At 39.8% G+C, this 23,288-nt stretch overlaps 2 protein-coding genes across 3 annotated transcripts in view; one reads left to right on the top strand and one right to left on the bottom strand.

Moving 5' to 3' along the window:
• Positions 1-17,574, top strand: part of SLK (STE20-like kinase) — a 63,130-nt gene extending 45,556 nt beyond the window's left edge. For both annotated transcript variants that reach the window (XM_011957340.1, XM_011957339.1), the window contains 6 exons: positions 6,206-6,335; positions 6,820-6,944; positions 8,083-8,271; positions 8,842-8,967; positions 9,953-10,066; positions 13,904-17,574. In XM_011957340.1, coding sequence (XP_011812730.1) covers positions 6,206-6,335; positions 6,820-6,944; positions 8,083-8,271; positions 8,842-8,967; positions 9,953-10,066; positions 13,904-14,050 — 831 coding nt within the window. In that variant the 3' untranslated portion in view covers positions 14,051-17,574. The remainder of the gene's footprint in view (positions 1-6,205; positions 6,336-6,819; positions 6,945-8,082; positions 8,272-8,841; positions 8,968-9,952; positions 10,067-13,903) is intronic.
• Positions 17,575-19,624: 2,050 nt separating this feature from the next.
• Positions 19,625-23,288, bottom strand: part of COL17A1 (collagen, type XVII, alpha 1) — a 54,441-nt gene continuing 50,777 nt past the window's right edge. Inside the window, exons 48-53 of the mRNA XM_011957421.1 lie at positions 22,946-23,092; positions 22,270-22,656; positions 21,566-21,703; positions 21,235-21,297; positions 21,007-21,087; positions 19,625-20,623 (exon numbers count right to left, since the gene is read on the bottom strand). Coding sequence (XP_011812811.1) covers positions 20,568-20,623; positions 21,007-21,087; positions 21,235-21,297; positions 21,566-21,703; positions 22,270-22,656; positions 22,946-23,092 — 872 coding nt within the window. The 3' untranslated portion in view covers positions 19,625-20,567. The remainder of the gene's footprint in view (positions 20,624-21,006; positions 21,088-21,234; positions 21,298-21,565; positions 21,704-22,269; positions 22,657-22,945; positions 23,093-23,288) is intronic.

Here is a 23,288-nt window from a genome sequence, read left to right as displayed (position 1 = left end):
TTTCCAAGTCAGAGTCTCGCTTTGTGTCCAGGCTGGGTGCAGTGGTGCGATCTCAGCTCACTGCAACCTCCACCTCCTGGGTTCAAGCGATTCTCCTGCCTCAGCCTCCCGAGTAGCTGGGATTACAGGCGTGTGCCAGCACGCCCAGCTAATTTTTTGTATTTTTAGTAGAGACGGGGTTTCACCATGTTGGTCAGGATGGTCTTGATCTCTTGACCTTGTGATCTGCCCACCTTGGTCTCCTAAAGTGCTGGGATTACAGGCGTGAGCCACCGCCCTTGGCCGGGTGAATTCTTTACAATATGAGATAAATTAGTATTTTTAACAGAATTTTCTAGAATTATCTCACATAAAGTCTTTTATATGAAGGAACATAAATCTTCTGATTAAATTTATCCTAAGCCTGGAGGCAAGGATAAATGAGCTCAGTTTTCCGTTACATAAGTCAGTGAAAGGAATAAGAGATGTGTATCGTGTATTAATTGTTCTTTTGGATTATCTTTTCAATGTCATTTTATGTGGTTTAACAAGTGGTTCCCAGACTTGTGGATTTTATAGACCCATAAAAAGAAACAGAAACAATAAAAACCACTGGGGACTGTGACATGGGCTGCCATTGAAAATTTTTTTTTTAAATTTTGCTAAATAAAGATATTTTAAAACTGCCATTTACTTGTCACCATCATTTCAAAGGAGAGAATATTTTTAACACCATGAAAAGTAAGGAAAATATAATCTTAGAATTTAAAACTTAAATAAAACTAGCTTATCTGAATAAATTTAGTTTGCTTTTGTTTTTTTCTTGCCATGAGCCGTTGAAACATTTTGTCTTGGCCTGGTGTGGGGATTCCTAGTTTAAGGTAGTTAATAGCAAGCGCAGCATTTACTGTGTGTCAGGCATTGTTCTAAATGCTCTACGTGTATGAACTTATTTAATCTGAGTTAATTACCCTTGAGGTAGTCTTATTACCCCCATTTTACAGTTGAGGGAACTAAAGCACAGGAAGGCTGAGTGACCCTGCAAAGGTCACACACCTGGGTAATGGTAGAGCAAGGATTCTCATCCAGTTAAGTGTGGGTACGTGTTTCACACACTGATTCACTGCACCATACTGCCTCATATTTAAGCTACCTACTTGTGCTGCAACTTAAACTCTCATCAGCTTGACTCAGTGGTTCTTGGCCATGTCTTGTTACCAAGTGAAGAGGAAGTCCTTGCTGGCCACACATGTACTTTTGGTTAATTTGGATTTCAAACCAGATTAGAATAATATGGTTTTTGCCTTGTAAAGGAATATAGATTTTATTAATTCCAAAAGGCCATATATCAAATTCTAAAGTCGAAACTGAGAATTAGTGTTGAATGAATTAGGTAATACTATGTTTTAATAAGACTTTGTTGGTAATTATTCGTATAATTTTGGGAATAGGCCAATATTTGCTGAGTAGAGCTGAAAGTAATCATAAATTCCTTCAGTAAATCTAATGAGGAATTTAGTAATCTAACAGATTTTAAAAGTATTTCTGTCTACTGCTTTAAGCAAAGGTATAAAAGCTTTATAACTTTACAGTCTATTTCAAACTTTTTTTGAGAATTCGTAAGTAATGGTCATACAGTCATGCAGCTAGAACATATTTGATCATTTAAGTCCAGTGGTTTTCATACTATACTAACAGGAACTTTTGAGAAGCAACTCTGGGAGTCCCTAAGAAGGCAGGTACTCTGGGCTGTGAGCCCCTGCTTCTGCTTCAATTCAAGCAGCATCACTTTTGCTGTTTTGTAAACTGGGATTTTTTTGGGGTGAGTTTTACAAAAGGAGGTTCTGCCTGCTTAAAAAACAAGAGCAACACACTAGAGTTTGGAAACCACTGATCTAGTTCAAATCCTTCATTTTACAGATGAGAAAGAGGTTCCTCTGTTAAGTGACTTGTTCCAAGCCTCAAGAAACTCAACATTTGTATAATTATTCTTTTTGTGTTACAAAAAGTAATTCAGATATATTCTTACCTGGGAGGTGCATTCTATTCTGATCCACAGGGTGTTGCTCAGGTCATGATTCAGTCTTTTCAGTTGTCATCTTGTGCAGTCTTCAACGCCCACATGCAGGACGTAAGTCCCACGTGCCTGTGGGAGGATGGCTTCTCCTGTTTTACCTGTCTTTTCACATGTGCTTTTTCATTGTTGGCTTCATTTGCCAAAATCTAGATGATTGATACATGATAATGTTTGTAATGGCAATAATAGCAATAACCTGACTTTAGAGTACAGTATTCTTCAGAATTTTCACATTTGATTCTCATTGCCACCACCCTAATACAGGGATGGAGTCATATAACCATTTTACAGATGAAGAAATTGAGGCACAGAAGACTGTGATCTGTGTCAAGTCACATAAGAGATTAACAGTAGAGCTGGAACTAGAGCACTTTTAACACAGTGTTCTGTCTACCCTGCCACAAATTCTAATTTGGGATGTTCATATTTTTCAAGAAAATAAAATATCCTCTCAATAGTATAAGCTTTGCACATGTGAGAAATTGAATGCTGTGATTAGATTTTTATTTTCGTGTGAAGTGACATTTTGATTGCATATATGTTTATGTAGATGTTTTATTGATGGATATGGTCAGAAAAGCCATGTTAAAAATAGTGATATTCATTCCATTTAACTCTATTTTCCATTTATTCAAGTAGTCAATAATGAATAGTGAGTTGCTATTCTCCTTGTTGTAGTTTTAAGTTAAGTCTAAAATTCCAAGCTGTATTCTTTCTTGCAGTTTCCATGGGGAAATAACTAGCTCATTTAACACTGTAATTTTTGTTTGTGATGTTTGATATATACAACAGGAGTAGATAGAATACAGCTTGATTTCAACCCCTCCTTTTTCCTCTGCTGAAATTAAACTTGTTTTTTATTATTGGCAGCTGTTTGACTCTTTTTACAGTTTTCTAAGAGAGTAAGGAAAACACTGATTTTTTAAAAGGAGAGGGAGAAATTATGAATTACGATCACTTTTCTGATCATTACCATTTTTAGCCTTTCTTTTCATTTAAAATGATCAAATTCTATACAAATAGCCCAATATATCATAACCCTTTCTTACAGTTTTCTAGACCCCAAAGTTGTATTTTTAATGTTTATAGTTATCTGATTAATATGATAAAATTGTTTATCCAAATTTAAACTTGTACTTTTAAAGGGCACTCATTTTACAATTTATGTGTTTACTTTAAAAAATGATTTTTGGCCTTAATAGTTTAGGTTCTTTTGCTGTTATCTTTTATTTGTTAATCCAAGAGATTAAGTCCATCTGTTTTTTTTTTTTTAAGGTGAATGTAGTTTGTGTAATCTTTTTGAAATGTGAGTGCTCTTTTTGTACCTGGAAGTAATTTCTAATTATAAATTCCATTGTGAATGTTACTGTATTTGGCTTTTGAAGTTAGGAAATTTAGTGAATGTGTAATAACATTAATGTTTTGTTTGTTTTGAGGTAATGAAATATATTGGTTACTGTGTAAGGGACCTTTTCAGATAATTTTTAGCTTTAATATAAAAAATCCTTTATACAGTATCTGACTACATAGTTATCCAGATTCTGCTTAATTTTTCAAGTCTATAGCTCTGTAAGGCAGCTGCGTTCTTTGCTAACTCTAATTGTTAGGACTTGTATGCATTGGACTTACATCTGCGTATCTTGACTTTTACCTGTTGATCCCTGTCTTACTTCTGGAACCACACAGTGCTAGTTCTGGCTGCTTCAGTATATAGAACAGTCACAGCTCTTCTTTACCCTGTATGAGTAGCTGCTTTAGGAACACTTCTCTGATTCTCTCAGGCAGTCATTGTGAGGCATGGTTTCTGAACCCTTTATTCCCAGCTTTGAGTTTTCTGTGGTTTACTTTTGAACTTTTAAAAATGTGATACCAAGGGAAGGGACCCACTACTCTTTATGTGGACTGAGATCAAGACTGTTGATACTTGGGACCAACTGAGTGGAAGCTCCTTGAAGGCAGAACTGTCTTTCATTAATTTTAGGAACCTTCTAAGTAATATAGTGCCCACCATTTACTAAGTGCTTAAAAAAGGTTTTCTTTGAATTGAACTCTTACCTTGTTTAATTCAGACATAAATACATAGATGAGAATTGCATAGATGAGAAATTACATTTACTGTTTTAGTGGCACTGGCTAATATTTACCTTTTTTATTTTCCCATAATTATTTATTCACCCCGTCCTTTACTTTTGCATTAAATTTTTTTGTGCCTAAATGTACGATTTATATTTATGCGAGTTAATTTAGACCCATTGTTTCTGTCTACACAGATTTTTTTGTTTTAATCCTGTATGTAAACCAATGATAAAAATGTTGAACAAAAGAAAACTCTGATATTTTTGCAGGTTACGTTGTTTATTGAACAAGTTTGTATATAGAAATTTTACAATTGAAATTAGAGAAACAATTTAATTTTGTTACAAATAGTTACTAGGGAAAAGAACAGCTTGAACAACTTTGTCATAACTTAAAAGATACGCCTGGAGATTTCGTATCTCTTTAAATGAAACTCAGAAGCCTTTATTCTAGATAGTTGAATTTGAATATTCATTGAAAATTTTTTCAATGATAATTGCCTTAATGATAAAGTTTTACAGGTGACTATAGCCAAGTTGGTAATTGTATTTTATAGAGGCATTCATTAGTCTTTTCTTTCTGCTACTATGTATCTACTATATATGCTACTATATATGCTACTATATGGTAGCAAGGCAACCATCCTGAGGAGCAGAGTGAGACTCTCTGTGCATTGAGGTGCTGCCTGGCAGTGAGCCAGACCTCATCAGACTCTAAGGCCTCAAGAATAGCTCCAAAATGCATATTAGGTTTTGATCTTCTCAAGAATGTGCAAGAGGGGGGTTTACAAGTGAAATTCTGCTTCAATTCTAAATTCTAAATCCACACAAAGATTGATTGAATACTCTTTAAGTCAGTCACCACCTGCTATAACTGCCAAGAGAGGGATGGACAGATCCAAATTTACATTTCTTCAATTTGGATGTTACTCCTTTTCTTCTGTAAATGTATGATTCTAGCAGAAAGACCATCAGTCACTTTAACATTTCTTTTTTTTACACAATAATCAAAGAATGTTTTTCTAAAGCAGAAATTTTGCATTTGGGTAGATAGTGTGTACTCAGTAAATATTTGTTGAATGAATTAGTGAATCCCAAACATGTTTGTAGAATTCTATGATTATACAAATTTTCTTGATAGATTTATAGTATGTAACTCACTTTCCTATCCCCAGTTTGCATTTCTCTAGCAATGCATTACTTCTCATTAATTTCTCAAACTGTTGTTCTTTTTAGGCACATGCTATAGATACAGAAACTATCTTCTTCTGTTAGGAGAGCCATGGTATTTCTTCCTAAAATTTATCTCCTAAAATTCTTCCTCCTTAGTTCCCCAAAATCTGGTATCTGTTTCACCTATTAGCTCTTAATTGTCTTTCTTCCTAGAGGACATTTCTTTTTTTTTTTTTTGAGATGGAGTCTCGCTCTGTCACCCAGGTTGGAATGCAGTGGCATGATCTCAGCTTACTGCCACCTCCGCCCTCTAGATTCAAACAGTTCTCCTGCCTCAGCCTTCTTCGTAGCTGGGATTACAGGTGTGTGCTACCACACCTGGCTAATTTTTGTATGCTTAGTAGAGATGGGGTTTCACCACGTTGGCCAGGCTGGTCTCGAACTCCTGACCTCAAGAAAACCACCCGTGTTGGCCTCCCAGAGTGCTGGGATTACAGACATGAGCCACCACACCCGGCACCTAAAGAGCATTTCTTATTTATCCTTGTTTTAGTCATACCATAGTGGAATGAGTAATCAGTTTTAGAAACTGCAAATTTATTGTTCTCTCAAAGATGCTAGTCTAATAGGGCACTTTAATTATGAGTGGACCATATGCTTATTCTGTATGTATCATTCATAGTGAGTTTATAATATTATGTATTCTAATGCTTTTTTCTTAGACTGAATTGGATGACTAAATACATTTGTACTATATAATGTTGGTCTTTTTAAAATCCAGCTAACTTTGCAAACTTGGTTTGGAACTCTTGTTAACCACTAATATAAATGGATACCATTAGATAAATGGATGTTTAGTTCATTAGATACTTGTTAACTGACAATTAACTGTTTTTAATAGGAACAAGAGTTTGTTCAGAAACAACAGCAAGAATTAGATGGCTCTCTGAAAAAGATCATCCAGCAGCAGAAGGCAGAGTTAGCTAATATTGAGAGAGAGTGCCTGAATAACAAGCAACAGCTCATGAGAGGTAACTTTTTAAAAAATACTGCAAAATGTAGAATTCCTTACGACAATAGCAGTGAACGTAAACATGTAACCTTTAAAATTTCTTCTTGCCCTGATGATGCTGGAAATATATCTGAATAATTTCCTGTACTTGTTATGCCTTATAGTTGTTAGTATACCTAATGGTCGCATGTTAGAATGGGATTTAAAGTACTTATTTTCCCTAACAAATTAGATTAGATTTTTTTTTTCTTTCTTATTAAGATGATTAAATAGAATTTTGGTGTTCAGGGTAGGACATTCTCTGTTTATACGACATTAGAACAGAATGGAAAGAGGTAATAGATATTGCCTTACATTGGTTAAAATTGCACTTACAGCTCAGAATGTCAATATGTGTGTCCAAGTTAGTGTTTTTAGAATACTTTTATGTAAATATTAAAATGAAGAGCAAAGTACATTAGTAAAAAGAGCAAAGTGACATTTTGAAAACTGCTGTCTTCTAGCTCGAGAAGCTGCAATTTGGGAGCTCGAAGAACGACACTTACAAGAAAAACACCAGCTGCTCAAACAGCAGCTTAAAGATCAATATTTCATGCAAAGACATCAGCTACTTAAGCGCCACGAGAAGGTTAATGAAAGGAAAATGTCTTCTTTTTTTTGTTCATTTTAAAATTTGCAAAGCTGTTTAGTTTTGAAACTTACTTTTCTTAGACAATGAATTTTAGATGTCCTTTCTGTCTTTTTTTTTTTTTTTTTGAGATGGAGTCTCGCTCTGTTGCCCAGGCTGGAGTGCAGTGGCATGAACTTGGCTCACTGTAAGCTCCGCCTCCCAGGTTCACGCCATTCTCCTACCTCAGCCTCCCGAGTAGCTGGGACTACAGGTGCCCGCCACCACACCTGGCTAATTTATTTTGTATTTTTTTAGTTGAGATGGAGTTTCACTGTGTTAGCCAGGATGGTCTCGATCTCCTGACCTCATGATCTGCCCACTTTGGCCTCCCAAAGTGCTGGGATTACAGGCGTGAGCCACCGCGCCCGGCCTCCTTTCTGTCTTTTATCCTACAATTTCTTGGATGAAGTTTGGAGTAATTAATTGTATCTTGATCATGATTGCAAATTTCTTTTCTACAAATTATAAGGAAAGTAACTAATTAAAATGCTTAAAGACGTTTTACACATTATAATCTTCATCTTGGCTCTCAAAGGTAGCTATTTTGGCTCCATTTGTGGTTAAAGTATCTTGAAGTATGGACTCCTTGTGCTTATTAAAAGAGTTTCAATATAAGACTCTTATCACTAATAACTTTCTTTTCTTTTTATTCTTTTGAGACAAAGTCTCGCTCTGTCACCTGGGCTGGAATGCAGTGTCACTCAATCATAGCTCACTTAACCTCGAACTCCTGGGTTCAAGGGATCCTCCTCCCTCAGCCTCCCAAGTGCATTCATGCACCACCACACCCTGCTAATTAAAAAAAAATTTTGTGTGTGGAGACAGGGTCTCACTATGTTGCACAGGCTGGTCTCAAACTCCTAGGCTCAAGTGATCCTCCTGTGTCAGCCTCCCAAAGTGCTGGGATTACAGGTGTGAGCCACCAGACACGGCCTAACTTCTTACAAGTTATTTTGTGCCTACTATTTTGCTGGTCACTGCAACAAGGGAGGGGGTAATTATAGGAAACAACAACAACAAAATGACATATTTGAGTATGCGTGTCAGTACTGACTCTTGTTTCTATGTCACTGGATTCTATTTAAAACTTTCATAGGAAACAGAGCAAATGCAACGTTACAATCAACGACTTATTGAGGAATTGAAAAACAGACAGACTCAAGAAAGAGCAAGACTGCCCAAGATTCAGCGCAGTGAAGCCAAGACTCGAATGGCCATGTTTAAGAAAAGTTTGAGAATTAACTCGACAGCCACACCAGATCAGGACCGTGATAAAATTAAACAGGTAAATATGCAAATTAGTCTGTCCTCTTTTAGGTTTTAAAGTTTTGACTGACCATTAGAAGTGCTATGAAATAAATTCCTTTCTTTCTAAACAATTAGAGCTACCTTAGGCTTGTTGATGTTCACTTTAACTCTGAGGTCTGGGGCTATAGATATATGACATATACCAATTAGTCTTCCCCAGGATAGTGGTCACAGAGAGCGAAGCCCTTCCTCCTATACCCCATACCAGCTCCTGAGCTACGCTGGTCCCTAAGACCAGCCCTGGGAATGAGATGACTTGGACAACTTTTCAAGTCAAGATACATGGCCTCACTGTGATACTTTTGTAGTCACGGTCACACACACAAATTAACTCAGGTCACTAAGCAGATAGAAGGATCAAGGTTTTAATCAGAAGTTCCTGCTCCCCCCTGAAGCTGTGATGTGGGCTCCAGGTTTGAGTCTCAGCATATTATTACTTGTAGTTTCAGTTTATTGTGCCTTGTTTTGTTAAATTCCTTTGTATCTTCAGAATATATAGAAATCACATGCTTCTAAACTATAATTTATCTTTTTTTCTTATTTATAGTTTGCTGCACAAGAAGAAAAGAGGCAGAAAAATGAGAGAATGGCTCAGCATCAAAAACATGAGAATCAAATGCGGGATCTTCAGTTGCAATGTGAAGCCAATGTCCGCGAACTGCATCAGCTGCAGGTCAGATACAGAAGCCTGACAGCAAAGCCCATAGGATGCAGCAGCACAAGTGGCTGCTTTTGAGAGAACAGTAGCTAGCCAAAGTCAACTGCACCACACTTACGAACATGCTGGGGTTGAGAGGTTCTGTTTTTTGTACAGATCCAAATGAAGATCAGTTTAGTATCATAGGTGCTTGTGTAGATTATATATAACCATGATTAATGTAAACATGAAGCTAAATTGTAACCTAAGAAATTGAGTCTTTCAAAAGCAGTATTGAGTGTGGTTTTTAGTATATTTTGCATGAAGATGTGGAGAGTTTCAAAATGATGTAGACAGTTTTGTTGTCATATTCTGAATTTTTTGTCAGATTCTAAATTTAAAATTTCTTTTCCTTTTAGAGGCAAATAGTTTTTTTTCTTCTAGGTTTTTGACATAAGCGATAAGTTAAATATATGGGAAGTTTTCTCCTAGGAAATTTAAAGGTTACTTGAGAGAGGGCTGATTTAGGACCTTACATAGAGTGTACAGCCCATCTAAAATGTTTAAGATTTCAGAGTAGTGTATAAATGTGGGTAAATTTGCTTAATTTACTATAGTAGAACTGATCTTAATAGATTGGCCTAATAGGCCAAGAGATCTATTAGGCCAACCCTTTAGTACCAGATCCCACATTCTGTACTCACGGGTAGAATGTATGCCAGCTGCCTTCTGAAGTGTCAGTTTTATGAGCAAATCTTCTTAGAAAGGAAAAACAAAAGCTCAAGCTAGTTCTTTTTAAGTTCTTTTTATATGGTATGTAATAGTTCTAGCTTATAAACTTGTAAAAATGAAGCTGTGATTCATTTCCTAATTCATGGCCCTTGGTTTTCATAGAGAAAAATTTGAATCTCAGTAATAGCATGATATTTGATGAGCAATTTATTATTTTGGAAGGTAATTGTATTTGTGAAAAATTGCTTAGTTGATCTGAAATTTTTTAAAATCCCAACTTTATTTTCAGAATGAAAAATGCCACTTGTTGGTTGAGCATGAGACTCAGAAACTGAAGGAGTTAGATGAGGAACATAGCCAAGAATTAAAGGAGTGGAGAGAGAAATTGAGACCTAGGAAAAAGGTAAATAAAAGCTTTAATTAAAATGATATGTGTGTACTTGTCCATCTACCCAGCTATTGGCTCTTTACCTACTGTGTGTCAGGTACAGTGTCAGGGGCAGGAAACATGGAGATGAAAAGACGAAGTTTCTGTCTCCAGAAGGTTTGGAATCTAGTGACAAGCAGTTATGAATTGGTAGTGTCATTGCTCTGAAGGTGGTGAGTACAGGACACAGGGGAAAGGAACAGAATGTATAAGAGAGGAGGAAGAGAGCTTAAATCTGCCTGGGTAAGTCAGGGAAGGTCTTCAAGAAGAGATGCCTTACAAGCCAAGTGAGTCTTGAAGGATGAGTAAGAACTTGCTGAGCGGATGGGCTGATTGGAGTGGAATGGGATGATTTGAGTAGAGAGAAGAGAATGAGTGAAAAGGAATTGTACAGAGAATTGCAGATCGTTCTCTATCACTGGAGTATAAGAGGGGGTGTGCCGGTGTGTAGTCGTTAGGGAGGAAGAAAAGGAAGGAAGGAAGCAATGACAACTGAGTCTGAACAGGTCAACCGCAGCCATATTACAAGGCCCTGGTATTCTGTGTAAACTTGAAATCTGGTGAAATAGGGATGATGTCTTCTCTGTCTCCCTCCTTTCCCTTGTTTGTACTTGACACCCTATTCACCTGATCTTACCAGCTAACCATGTCACCTGAGTTTTTGCTATTACTATATGATCTCTGACCCATTGCTACTCAAACTTAAACCTTTGTTTTGTGGGGGCCTTCCTGCCTACTATACATTTCCACCATTCCTTTCTTCTATCCATCCAGTCAGTCAGTCAGTCAAGGAAATATGTATTTAGCTGTGTGCCAACGGAAGTGAAATGACTAAATGAGTTCATAGTGTGGCTTTTTGTTTGTTTGTTTAGACAGAGTCTCACTCTGTCGCCCAGGCTGGAGTGCAGTGGCGCGATCTCGGCTCACTGCAACCTCCGCCTCCTGGGTTCAAGCAGTTCCCCTGCCTCAGCCCCCTAGGTTTTTGGGATTACAGGCATCCACCACCACACCTGGCTAATTTTTGTATTTTTAGTAGAGACGGGGCTTCGCCATGTTGGCCAGGCTGGTCTCCAACTCCTAACCTTGGGTGATCCACCCACTCCGGCCTCTCGAAGTGCTGGGATTACAGGCTTGAGCCACCATGCCCGGCCCATAGTGTGCCTTTTTAATTTAAATTTTATTTATTGTTAAAATTTTTGAATAGGTAATGTATTCATGTAGTCTAGAATTCAAAAAGTACAGAATTGTAAACGGTGAAAAATCTCCTTTACCTCCTTGCGGCCTAACATCTGCCTCAAACACCCCAGTTGAACTTGTTGACAGTGGTCACAAGTGAGTTGCTAATAATCAAATTCTATGACCTTATCTAACTGTTCTCATTAAAAGTCTTGTTTGTTAAAATTCTCCTCTCACTTGGCTTTTGTGACACAGCTCTGCTTATTCTCTGTGTTCTTTATCCCCTTTTGTCTCCGGAAATGTAGACATTTCTCAGTTTTCCCCTTTGGTAAAGAACAGTCTTTACCTGGATGATTTTATTGCTAGTCATGGCTTCAACTGTTGCATATAGACAACTCCGAAACTTAAATGGTAGCGGTTGTATAGAGCACGAATTGTGAAGTCATACAGACGTGGGTTCAGATCTCAGCACTGACATTTACTGATGAATTTTCTCACTTACCATTTCTAGGCCTAGTTTTCCTAATTTGTAAAATGAGAATATACTACCTACCTATTTGGTGTCATTTATACAGTAGTTATCTAGTACCTGAGCTATAGTAATGGTTCGGTGAATGGTTGCTATTGCTATTATTGTTTCTTGTTTTTATTATCAGTTTGAGCACTAAGCGCCCATTTTCCATCGGGATGTTCTGTTCCTCCTCATTTCACCTAGGCCTTGTGGTTCCATTTTTTGGTCACTGTATCTCAGTAGCACCTATACTCAACCTCAGACGTTCTGTGTCTGCTCTCCTTTCTTTGTTTTTCTTTGTAACAATTCATCACCACCAGACCCATTTGTTTATTGTCCCCTCTTGTGAGTGAGAATATAAACTCCTTAAAAGCACGCCATGATCACTTCATTTATTGATATGTACCCAGTTTCTAGAATAGTTCCTGGCACATTGTACAGATGACTACATACCTGTTCAATGTTGACTAAAGATTATAAACTCAGTAGAGAGAAAACCAAACTCAGCATCCTTTTCCTTCATCTCCCATCTCACCTTTCCCCGCTCACTGCAGGTCACTCACCGCCAAATGTTCCTTCATCTGCATCTCACCTTTCCCCGCTCACTGCAGGTCACTCACCGCCAGATGTTCTTTTCTACATTCCTGTTCTCTTAACTGACATCTACGCTAGAAACCAGAATTATTTTTCATTTCTGTCACACCCTTCATTCAATCAGATGCCAATTAATTTGGACTGTTTTTCGTAACGTGTCTCCTTTCTTTCTCACTGCTATCCTGGTGCTTGCTTAAATTGTTCAGGAATAGCCTAATGGGCCTTGTAGTTTCTAGTTCCCTTTCCTTTCTTCCTACTCGCCTGCCATCACCAGAGGATTTATCCTCAAGAACATCTCTTGACACTGTCATAGTGATGTTGAGAAATCTTCAGTTCCATCAGAGTAAAATGTAAATTAATGATTCAGTTTGACTGTGAAGCCTTCCTAGTGCCACACCTGAGTCACAGTCACCCTTTCTGGCTTCCTCTCCCACTAGCCACTTTGTTCCCAGTCCATGTTCCAGCCTGGGGTATAATGACCAGTCCTCACACCAGCTCCTCAGCTTCCTGCCTTTGTGCTGTGTTTCAGCTCTGTCTGGCATGCCTTCCCCATATTGCCTATCAAATTCTTATCTTTCCTTCAGCACTAAGCTCATGTTCCACCTCTTTTGAGAACCCCTCCTATATCCTTCCTTCTTTTCCTGTGCTTTCTACCTCTACAGCACCACTTATCCCTGAATCACTTCTCCACAAAGTCATTGATACCTGTAACAAAATGCCATAAACTGGAGGTTGGGGAGTCTGAGACCAGGGTGCCAACACGGTCACGCTATGGTGAGGGTTCCAGACTGCCGACTTCTGACTGTGTCCTCACACGGCGGAATAACAGCTCTCTTTAGCCCTCCATGAAGGCACTTAGCCCATTTGGAGGGCTCCACCTCATGACCTCGTCACCTCTCAGAGGTCCCACCTTCTGTGCATAGTGCCGCACATTAGGGATTAGGTTTTTATATGGATTTGGGGAACACAGACATTCACATCACAACAGTGCCTCTTGTATTTCTCAGGCGCTTGCCTTTGCTCTGTATTGTGGGGGTAAAATGATTCTGGTTTAGACTGTGCCTTTAAACAGCTTATCTTATAGCGTAGTGTGAAAGAAAAGACAGGCGCACAGGCGCGTCGCAACTCAAATAACAAGTAGGCAGCGTAAGTGCCATGTGGGAGAAACAGATAATAGTTAATAATAGGTACCGTATATTAGAGTGCATCATATGTGGAAGTACATCATTATCACATTTAGACTTCACATAGCACATTATCCCTATTTTTACAGCAGAGGAATTGAGGAATTAAATGGTTCTCTAATATAGGGAAGGTAAGTAATGGACCTAAATTGTCCATTTATGTGACTGAGCTGGACTTGCACATAGGGCTCTGCAAAGCTTATGATCTTAAAAAATTGAGCAGGCATGTCTTCTTGAGGATAATATACAAAGAAATTGTTTTGGACAAGCAGTTTTATCTGGACTATCAGCATAAATTCTATATGTAATACCAGCACATAACAATTTCTTTTTCCCTTTCTTTTTAAGACACTGGAAGAAGAGTTTGCCAGGAAACTACAGGAACAGGAAGTATTCTTTAAAATGACTGGGGAGTCTGAATGCCTTAACCCGTCAACACAGAGCCGGATTTCCAAATTTTACCCTATTCCCAGCTTGCATTCCACCGGATCATAACAGTGGGAAACACTCTGTGCATGGGTTTGGCTCTTTCAGTGTGTCATTCTGTTCTCATCTTCCGCCACAGTCTCTGTCAGATAACTCACGAAGACAATCACCTGCCTCACCTTCTAGGTGTTTTCCTTTTTTTTTTTTTTTTAAAAAAAAAAAAAAAAAAAGCAAAGATGAAGGGAAAACAAACTAAGACAGATGCTAGGCCATGTTGGCAAAGTAGCATCTTGGTGACTAAGGTGACTTTGTATATTCATCTTAAAAATTATGTTCTTTAGACACTGCTACCTGAAAACTGTTGGAGAAATAATGTTTAAAGTTATTTAAGAAAAACTGTTACATCACTAAGTATTAATAAATTCCTTTTACCTGACGTAACTTCTCATTGATGCCTAAATTCTGTAGTTGAAGCTCTGCTGTGGAGCGTTGGGATAATTTTCTTTCGGTGGATCAGCTCTCATAAAAAAGGTATGATTTGCTCAACTATGCTATTGACTCAGTAAATGAATACATTTTTTCTTTAAATAGGAACAACCTCTTTTAAAAGAGAAAAATTATTTCCGTGATTTGTCAAAACGAATTACCTCTTTAGGCATGAGCTAATAATTGAGGGTGCTGATTTTCTTAAGATAGTGCCTGAAACACTACATTTCAATCAAGTTGTAAGTAGGATTTTCTTTTAGATCAACAGGGACAAAAACATCCTTAGAATTAAACATGGTTGTTTTGGAATTTTTGCTTCTCTTACCATTTGATAGAAATTTTCATCCTAAAACACATATACAAAGTTTGGAAAGATGAAAAAAAGAAGTAGCTTTTAGATTGCAAATTGGAAATGTAAAACTCATGAAACTTAAGCAGTGTAGGTTTAGCTGTCTCTGTTTATTTTCTAAAATAATACCTGAGCTGGTTAAATGATTTCTCTCCATCTTAGCTAATTCTGTTTAAAACTCTGTCAGAGGCCTGCAGGCTGTGAGTTATATTTATAAATATATCTTTGGAAATTAATCTTAAAAGAGGCATTTGTTCAGAGTACTTTTTTTAAAGTTTAAATATTTAGGCACACGTCAGAAATTACTTTTCCTTATTTTGAAATGAGGCTACTTATGTCTTGGTTTTATTTTGTTCCATGTTTAAATCATTCACTTTGATTTGAGTGGGAAAAGCCTGAAGCCTTTATCATGTGGTTGCTGATGTGTATAATTATTAGTGAAATGTTCACTCCTAGTCCCTTTTGAGGCTTAGAATTTCAACCACGTGTCAGGTCAGACAGTATTATAAACTGTACTTTGCTGTGTGAGACAGCACATTTGTAAATGATGCTTGCTGCCTGCCATTTTCAACCTATTCTCTCTTAAGAGTGCTAGGTACCAAATTGTCAAAGTTTGTTTTTAGTTATATTCCTTTTGAGGCTGGTAAAAAATTTAAATGTAACTTTGTGGGAACCCTGATTCATATTTAGAAAATGTAAATGTCTGTAGCACTTTCTTGCAGTTAATTTGAAAACTTTGGATGCGGAACTTTGTTTTGTCAGTAATTTAGATTATTTTAAAATGCATGTGTGATTTTAATTTTGTAATTGTTTTGACAAGCATAATTTACTTGGACAACTTTGTAGGTAGCCTTAACTTCTGGCCAAGTTTGTTTTTTATATAAATATATATACATATATATATACATGTTATGTATGGTTGTAAATTCATACACTTATTACACGAATGTGTTACTGTATACAAAACTCTTAATGCTTTATTCTCAAATGCTGGGTTGAAAAATGTTTTGAAAGCCTTTTAAAATATATATCTTTATAAAGTAATATTCAGGATGATGATAAAAATTGTTTATATTGTTATGATAAAAATGACAGTATAATGTTGCCCAGTGTATTTAATGATTTATTTGAAGAGGGATTGGGAAGGAACATTTTCAAAACACTTTCTCCTTTGAAATTTTCAGTTTATTGACTTAAAAAATGAATACCTCAGGCAATAGACATTTTTTTTCCAGTATCATTTAATTGATACCCTGTGTGCTAAATAGTGTGTGGTGCCTGATTAATTTGGTCTGAATATTTGATTCTTTCTGTTCCTTTCAACTTGACATTCAGAGTATTGATTCAAGGAGAGAGGCTCAGAGTAGAATGGTTGACGCTGTGGGTAAGGTTGCAGCAACTCTCGGATCTCCCTCAAAACTGCCTTTTGGATTCAGTGTTTGTGCTTGAGTTTGCTTTCAAATATGACCATATTCGTGTGGGTGCAAGACTGTACAGTGACACATATGTAGAGGTAAAGCATTCATTTTAATACGTAAAGTTATATAAATCTTTTCAAAAAGTGTTTTGTTATAAAATATGCTGTTTGTACCCATACCAGCCCCACCTCTTCTGAGACCCTCTATTCAAATAGATGATAGTGATCTATCTTTCTTGCATGAAGTATAGGTGGGGAGTGGGCGAGGGGCACAGACTTCTTTGAAATGGAAGAGTGCAGTCAAATCTACTCCTGATTTGGCTTTTTGTTGCTCTGGCAGAATATGCCATGAAACACATAAAAACTTCTCCGAACGTGCACCCTCATCAGCCACCTCCTCCCCTCTTTCCAAGTGCTGTAAACACAGCAGACCTGCACACTTCTGCAGATCCAGCTCCTAGAGCTTGGGGCACCAGGCTGCCTTTCCTAGTCCTGTCAACAACCATACGGTGTGAATTGCTGAATTAGCTGCTATTCTATGTAGAGTCACATTAAGCTTTTTCTTATCTTTTTCTATGGGGAAGCTATAGGGTGGGTAAGGAAAAAATGTTGAATGCTTTTACTTTGCTGAAAATATTAGAACTCTCTTGTGACAGGATACAGCAAATTATAATTAAATATCAATTACCAGAACCAGAGCTACCTCTAAGTCATACTTCCTCAAGCACAAAGCTCTCAGGCATATGAGACCTACTTTAATGAAGGGTCTCTGATTTCTTGAGCATCAGCGAGTTTCAGAAGTGACTATTTTTTTGTACTCTTCTAGTTTCCTTGTAACTGTACACTTTTTCCCATTCCACACTGTGCTTAAATAACAAAGACTCTTCTGAGAAGCCAAATTCTTTCCAGGTATTAACTAGAGATATTGTTGATTAAAGAAAATCTAGAACTGAAGTGAAAGAAGAGAGTTCCAGTTCTAATAGTCTTTTGATGAACAGTTCTTTTCTGAGAAATGTTTATAAGAAATGGGGTGATACTTTAAATGCTTTTCTTAAGTTGAAGGCACAACAGTTAATGGCTGTATTTTTGCTGTTCTGTTGCTGACATGTTTCTGATAAAGCTTTAACATTCCTGCTACTAATCTTGGCGGAGAGTGTTTGCCAGGTTTCAGTGTGGGCTGCAGCTTTTTGTGCTCCTTCTCTGGTTTGCAGTGTAATGAGTTCATAAGCTAAATTTTCAGAAATAAGTTTGTTTCAGATTTTGCCTCTTGTCTGCTTGGGAGCAACATGTCCTTTCAATCATGGGATTGACACATGAAAAATAAAGTTATTTCTTAATCAATTTTGGAAAGCAGTCTTTTATTGAGAATCTTTGAAACTGGAGTGTTCTGCCTGAGAAACTTTGCAGTTGTTGGTCCTAGTTATACTGCAAAACTTGCAGTCCCCCAGGTCTTCTGACCCTCCCAGAGTTAGTATTCCTAGCTGTCTGTAGTCCACAGCACACATGCAAACACACACACACTCAAATATAGTTTCTAGTGGTAACTTGCTGGGGGTTGTCTTTCAGCATGCAAACCCCTCCTTTGGGAGGTGCTTAAAATATTTCTGTCAGCCTGTGTATATATGTGTATGTTTTTAATTTCTTTCCCCCTTGGGATGGATGATTTTTCTCACCAAGCATTTCACAAATCATATGACATCACTTCTGCAGAAATAATCTCTTCGTCATTGATAATGTTCATGCAAGATTCAGTGGACACTAGGCAGCATCACTTGGCACGTGTCCAGCTGGAGGGAGGCATGGAGTGTCATTTTCTAATCTGGGAGCGTTGTGCACAATTGAGCTCATTCTTGACTTAAAAAAAAAAAATGAAACAAAAGAGGCTCACATCCATTGCCGTCCAGCTGAGGATAACCTCATATCTGCCCATCCTCTTTCTGAGTTTTGTCCAGAGAAGGTCGTATGTTTGGACTTATGCCCTATTTTACTTGAGCATAAAACACTATGAAGACTTTCGGTATGTTAGGCAAATCTAGTAACAAGAGAGAAACTCCTATGTCTTGATTAATCAAGATAAGGATCACTATTAAAGGGGATATAATACTTGAACCCCTAAAGCTACTTTTTTTAAAGGGTCAAAACATCTTTTCCCCCCTTTTTTTGGAAGTTACTTTTAATAAGTGTAAAAGCTACAATTAAAAAGTAAAAAATTCAGCCTTTGGGTAAAAATAATTCTAATGAAAAAATTATTTAAAAGGCACAATTCCTTTATTATATACAATAGTTTTCATTAGACAGTAAAACTCAAGTTATTGAAGTCTAGAGGCTGTATGAACTAATTTTTATTTTATTTCTTGAGATGGAGTCTCGCCGGCTGGAGTGCAGTGGTGCGTTCTTGGCTCACTGCAACCTCCACCTCCCGGGTTCAAGTGATTCTTCAGCCTGAACCTCCCGAGTAGCTGGGATCACAGGTGCCCGCCACCACGCCGGCTAATTTTTTTGTATTTTTAGTAGAGATGGGGTTTTGCCATGTTGCTCAAGCTGGTCTCGAACTCCTGGGCTTAAGCAATCTGCCCGCCTCGGCTTCCCAAAATTCTGGGATTACAGGCATGAGCCACCACACCCAGCCTCATTTAAAAAAAAAAATTCTCATTAATTCATAGCAGGCAATTATCAGGATATAATAAAAGAGGCAAAAAGACCACGTAGAGTGTGTAGTGTTTGACTGGTTGTTGCCGTTAGGGGTTGATACAGAGGAGACAAGTGGAGCATTTTTTAATGGGATGATACGAGGTACTCAGCAGAGACCTTATGGAAAATAAACAGTCTTTTTAGAAGAGCAGTGGTGTAGAAGTAGATATAATTTAATCCCATTTTTAATTATCCAGCAATTTGAGAGTCACAACTTGTAAGAAATTCATGACGTGGACAAGTATAGTCTCTTCTGAATTGGAGTGTCTGATTTTACTGTACATTTCTTTGGGGCATTTGAGATTTGTACATTTTTCTGTAATAGAAGTTTTTATATTCCATATATTACTTACCCTACAATCATAACTCCATTGCCCCAGGATAAAGCACTACCTAATTGCAAATAATCTGCTTGCTCATTTCTTGCATGTTTATTTCAGATAACTTATGGTTAGGGAAAACTTTAATATACTTTGTAAAAATCCCCAGATTGAGTTCATATTTGGCAGGTATCTAAAGATTTGCCTTTAAAGACTTCAGGGATTGAATGAAATACCAGAAGCTGTGCCCCAAAATGCAACCACTTTTGCTTTCTTGTGTTTGTAATAAACAGTGTTAGAGTCAGACCCAATTAACCCAGACTATTTTTTTTAATGTTTCTTTGGTCAGATGAATCACATTAAACATGATATTAAAAAACAAAAAAAAATTTAATTGGAAATTTTACAATTGAAATGATGTTTCATCTTATAGACCACAAACAAATGTTTTTAGACATTGAAAAGTGGTTAAAGACCAACTGCACCCTGTCCCCCAAGTGCCATTTTTGGAATGCAGAACGGAGGGTGACGTCTTGAGCTGACGCTGTGTCCCCAGCATCAGGTACTCTGTTTTCCCCCCTCTCCCTTTCTTCCTTGTCCATTGCCTTTCACCCTTGTTTTTCTGTTTGCTCTGGCCTGGTTCAGTATAACATATCCATGAACTCTAGCATGGGCCTAGGGACAATCATGGCTGCAATCAGACTTTCTAAGCAAATGGGAATGTGATATACATATATGATAACCATTAGAAACTCTATCACCTCCTAGAGGGGAAGTGAATTTCTTAATTTTTTTAGTTGCAAGAGTCACTTCTTAGCCAACTGACTACAGAATGCAGAGTGAACAGGGGAGGAAGGAGCTGATGATGGCACAGCCTTGCAGCAGTAACTAGAACACACCCCCATCAAGTGTCAGCTCCAGGAAGGCACCCATCCCCATCCTCCCTTTTCTGGGCTCGTATTTATGCAAAGCTCTAAGATTCCTGAGCCAACTTTTATGTAACTGGCTTTCCTAGGCTGGGGCTTGAACTAAGTAAAGAAGCCAAGGAGTTCAGAGCTAGATAGCAGAGAAGTAAATCTCATTCTAAAACATTGCAACTACTCTTACTAGAGTCCACCCCGTGAAGCTGTTTCAGATTGTGTATCTTCGACTGAATTCTATGAGTATATATTGTTCAGACTAAAACAAATGTTGCCAGCTAGGTTGGCTGTGCTGTCCCAGTAGGACATTGACAGACTCCAGCTTTCACCCTCTGGAGAGCTTGGACCTAAGTGCCATATGCATTATGACACCTGGTCCAGGAGCTGCCCTGCCATGGCTAGCTCATGGCTTGACAGCAATACTTCTTCTCCTTCTTCGCCCAGCATAGACTTGGTCACCTGAAAGTTAGAAGATCGGTAGGAAGTTAAAACATCTTGTGGCCTGTGGGGATCTTGGCTTGGGCAATTATGGCAACTGTGACTACTGCAAAGATGGCTTCAAAGGTGAAATCTTTTGTAAGACTATACATTTATTTAACTTGTTTGCCCCATTTCAACACCAGCTTGGTTCTCCTTTTCCTCCCTGCTTTGGCACTCTCCTTTTCTTCCTCACTGTGAATGGGATTGTTATGCAAATTCTGCTTTTGGCAGTGTCTGCCTGGAGTAATTGGCATTTGCCTGAATTTCTCAGGCTTGCTGTGGAACAAATCACCTGCTTCTCTACTGAGCGTCAGCCTTGCAGCTTTCCAGAACATGCAAATCACGGAGCAGTCAACACTTACCTTTGTCTCCTTTTTCTCCCTTGTGCCCTCGAGGGCCAGGTGGCCCACGATGGCCTGGTGGCCCAGCAGGGCCCCTGTCACCTGGAAGGACAAATGGGGCATAACTAAGTAATACATGAGTCTGGGGACTTAGGGCACAGGTAGCCGGTGTGGCAGCAGCACAGGAGCTCTTTTCAGTAAGAGGTGGGTGTTACACAGGATCCGGGGACTGGCTCTGCCACCACTTGCCTTTGGGTCCTGGAGTGCCCATCTCTCCTTTTTGCCCAGGGGGTCCTTGAATGGCTCCATAAGCTGCAAAAGCAGGAAACACTGGCCTTAGAGGCTTGATTGCCTGGAAGCTTGGGACAGCAAGTCATTTGTTCAGAGTAACACAGAGAGATAGTGATGGAGTTTGGATATATAAGGGGAAACAAAGTTCAGAATTTATAGAAGTTGTCTAATTTTGAGCATCTCAAATGTTAATAACTGCAGGTTTCTCATGAGACTAGTGTCTCTGGAGCAGACCCGCGGGAACCTATGCAGTGAGGCAGGTGCTGGGGAAGCAGTTGGATGCCCTTACTTCGGAAGAAGTCCATGAGGTCCGCAGTCACGTTGCTATAGGCAGAGAAGACCTTGCTGATACCGGGTGGCCCCTGCGGCCCAGGCTGGCCTGGTGGGCCCTGGACAGTGTAGGCCATCCCTTGCAATAGGCCCTGACCTGTAAAACACCAGAGCATGGGCACAGGAAGCAGGGATCGCCCAGCACCCTCTTCAGCAGGAGCACAGTGCTCTCCGAGTATCTAACTCCCAAAGCAGTTGAACTAGATCAAGCCGCAGCAAAGGTGAAGCCCTCCAGCTTCCTTTGTATTCCACTGTGTGACCAGCACAGTTCTCTTCCTGCTGCGGGCGGCATCAAAAGCTTGTTGACTGTGTAACTGTGCTGTTCAGCTGCACAGGGAAAGGACTCTTAGCCAACATCCTTCTCTCAGCCCCAGCAGAAAAACCAATGTGGTCATATGACTTATCTGGGACCTGGAGCGAGTTAAGTCTTGGAAAGCAAAGTACAAAGGCCCGGTGTGCTCTGTTCCCCACAGCTCAGGTCCCAGGGCTGGGGCTCCTTGAGCTGAGCGGGCTGAGAGCTAGGCTGGGGCTGGCAGTCGCCTCCGGTCCCTGCCTGCCTGATTCTGTCTTCACAGCCTGGGGGTTCCACAAACAAGAAAGCCAGTCTGGAGATGCTCCCACGCTCCTTCCCCCCAGCACCAAGGCCTAAATGTCCCCACTTACGCTGCATGCTCTCTGACACTCTCACAGCCAGCTCATTGTAATCCAGACCTCCAGCAAAGTCAGCCCCAAAGAGTCCGCCATTGCCACCATACATGCCGCCTTCTGCTGCTGCCCCATAGCCTCTGCCTGGGCCGGTGTCAGTGCCATAGGGGACCCCGTCTCCTGTAGCTGCACCAAAGGCACCCCCTGTACCCAGGGAGCCTGTGCCAGCTCCTGTGCCCGTGGAAGAGCTGTAGGAGCTGCCCCGCCTGACAGACGAGCTGTGTGAGGAGGAGCTGCTACCCCGACTGTGGAAGGCATCCGTGGACAGGAGGCGGCTGTCCCCAGGGGGTCCCTGCGGCCCAGGAGGGCCTGGGGGGCCAACAATGAAGCTGCGCACATCAGGACCTGCAGGGTGAGAAGCTGCATGAGTGGGAGCTCGGATCTTGGTGGAGAGAAAGACTTGGGAGTTAGGGAGTCTCTCCCAGGGTGTCAATGCCCCTGAGAGACCGGAAGTGAACTTCAGGGTTCTCGTACCCGAGTGGCAGAATGCTGGTGTGGAAGGAAACCGGGCTTACCCCACTAGTGGCTCTCATGTGTGGCCTCCCTGTCCCTTTAAGTGCCTCCCTGCCCCACTTACAGGGAAAAGCAAGGCCTGCGGGGTACCTGGTGGGGCATCACCGTCTGGGGCACCTACTTGTGAGGTAGCTGATCAGCTCGCTCCGGAAGCTGTCGCTGTTTTCAGCTGCATAGGTTGCCAGAGCTCCTGAGACACCCGGGGGCCCTCGAGGACCTGGGGGACCAGGAGGTCCTGGAGGGCCTGGGATGAATGACAAACCTGCAGCTGGGCAGAGGGAAGAGAAAGAAAGGTCAGGGTAGTGCTGCGGAGGAAGGTGAATTTCCAGCTTGTGCTGGGGGCGCTGTGGGCCCCACCTGAAAGGAGGGTATAAGGCTGGGCCTCCCGGGTGATGGGAGGAGAGAAAAGCGGGAGGCCAGAGCCTGCTGTTTCCTGGCATCATCCAGGAATGGCTGCCCCCATC

This window comes from Colobus angolensis, unplaced genomic scaffold (genome assembly GCF_000951035.1).
Source record: "Colobus angolensis palliatus isolate OR3802 unplaced genomic scaffold, Cang.pa_1.0 Scaffold44, whole genome shotgun sequence".
NCBI lineage: Eukaryota > Metazoa > Chordata > Mammalia > Primates > Cercopithecidae > Colobus > Colobus angolensis.
This window is presented reverse-complemented; position numbering and strand designations above follow the sequence as displayed.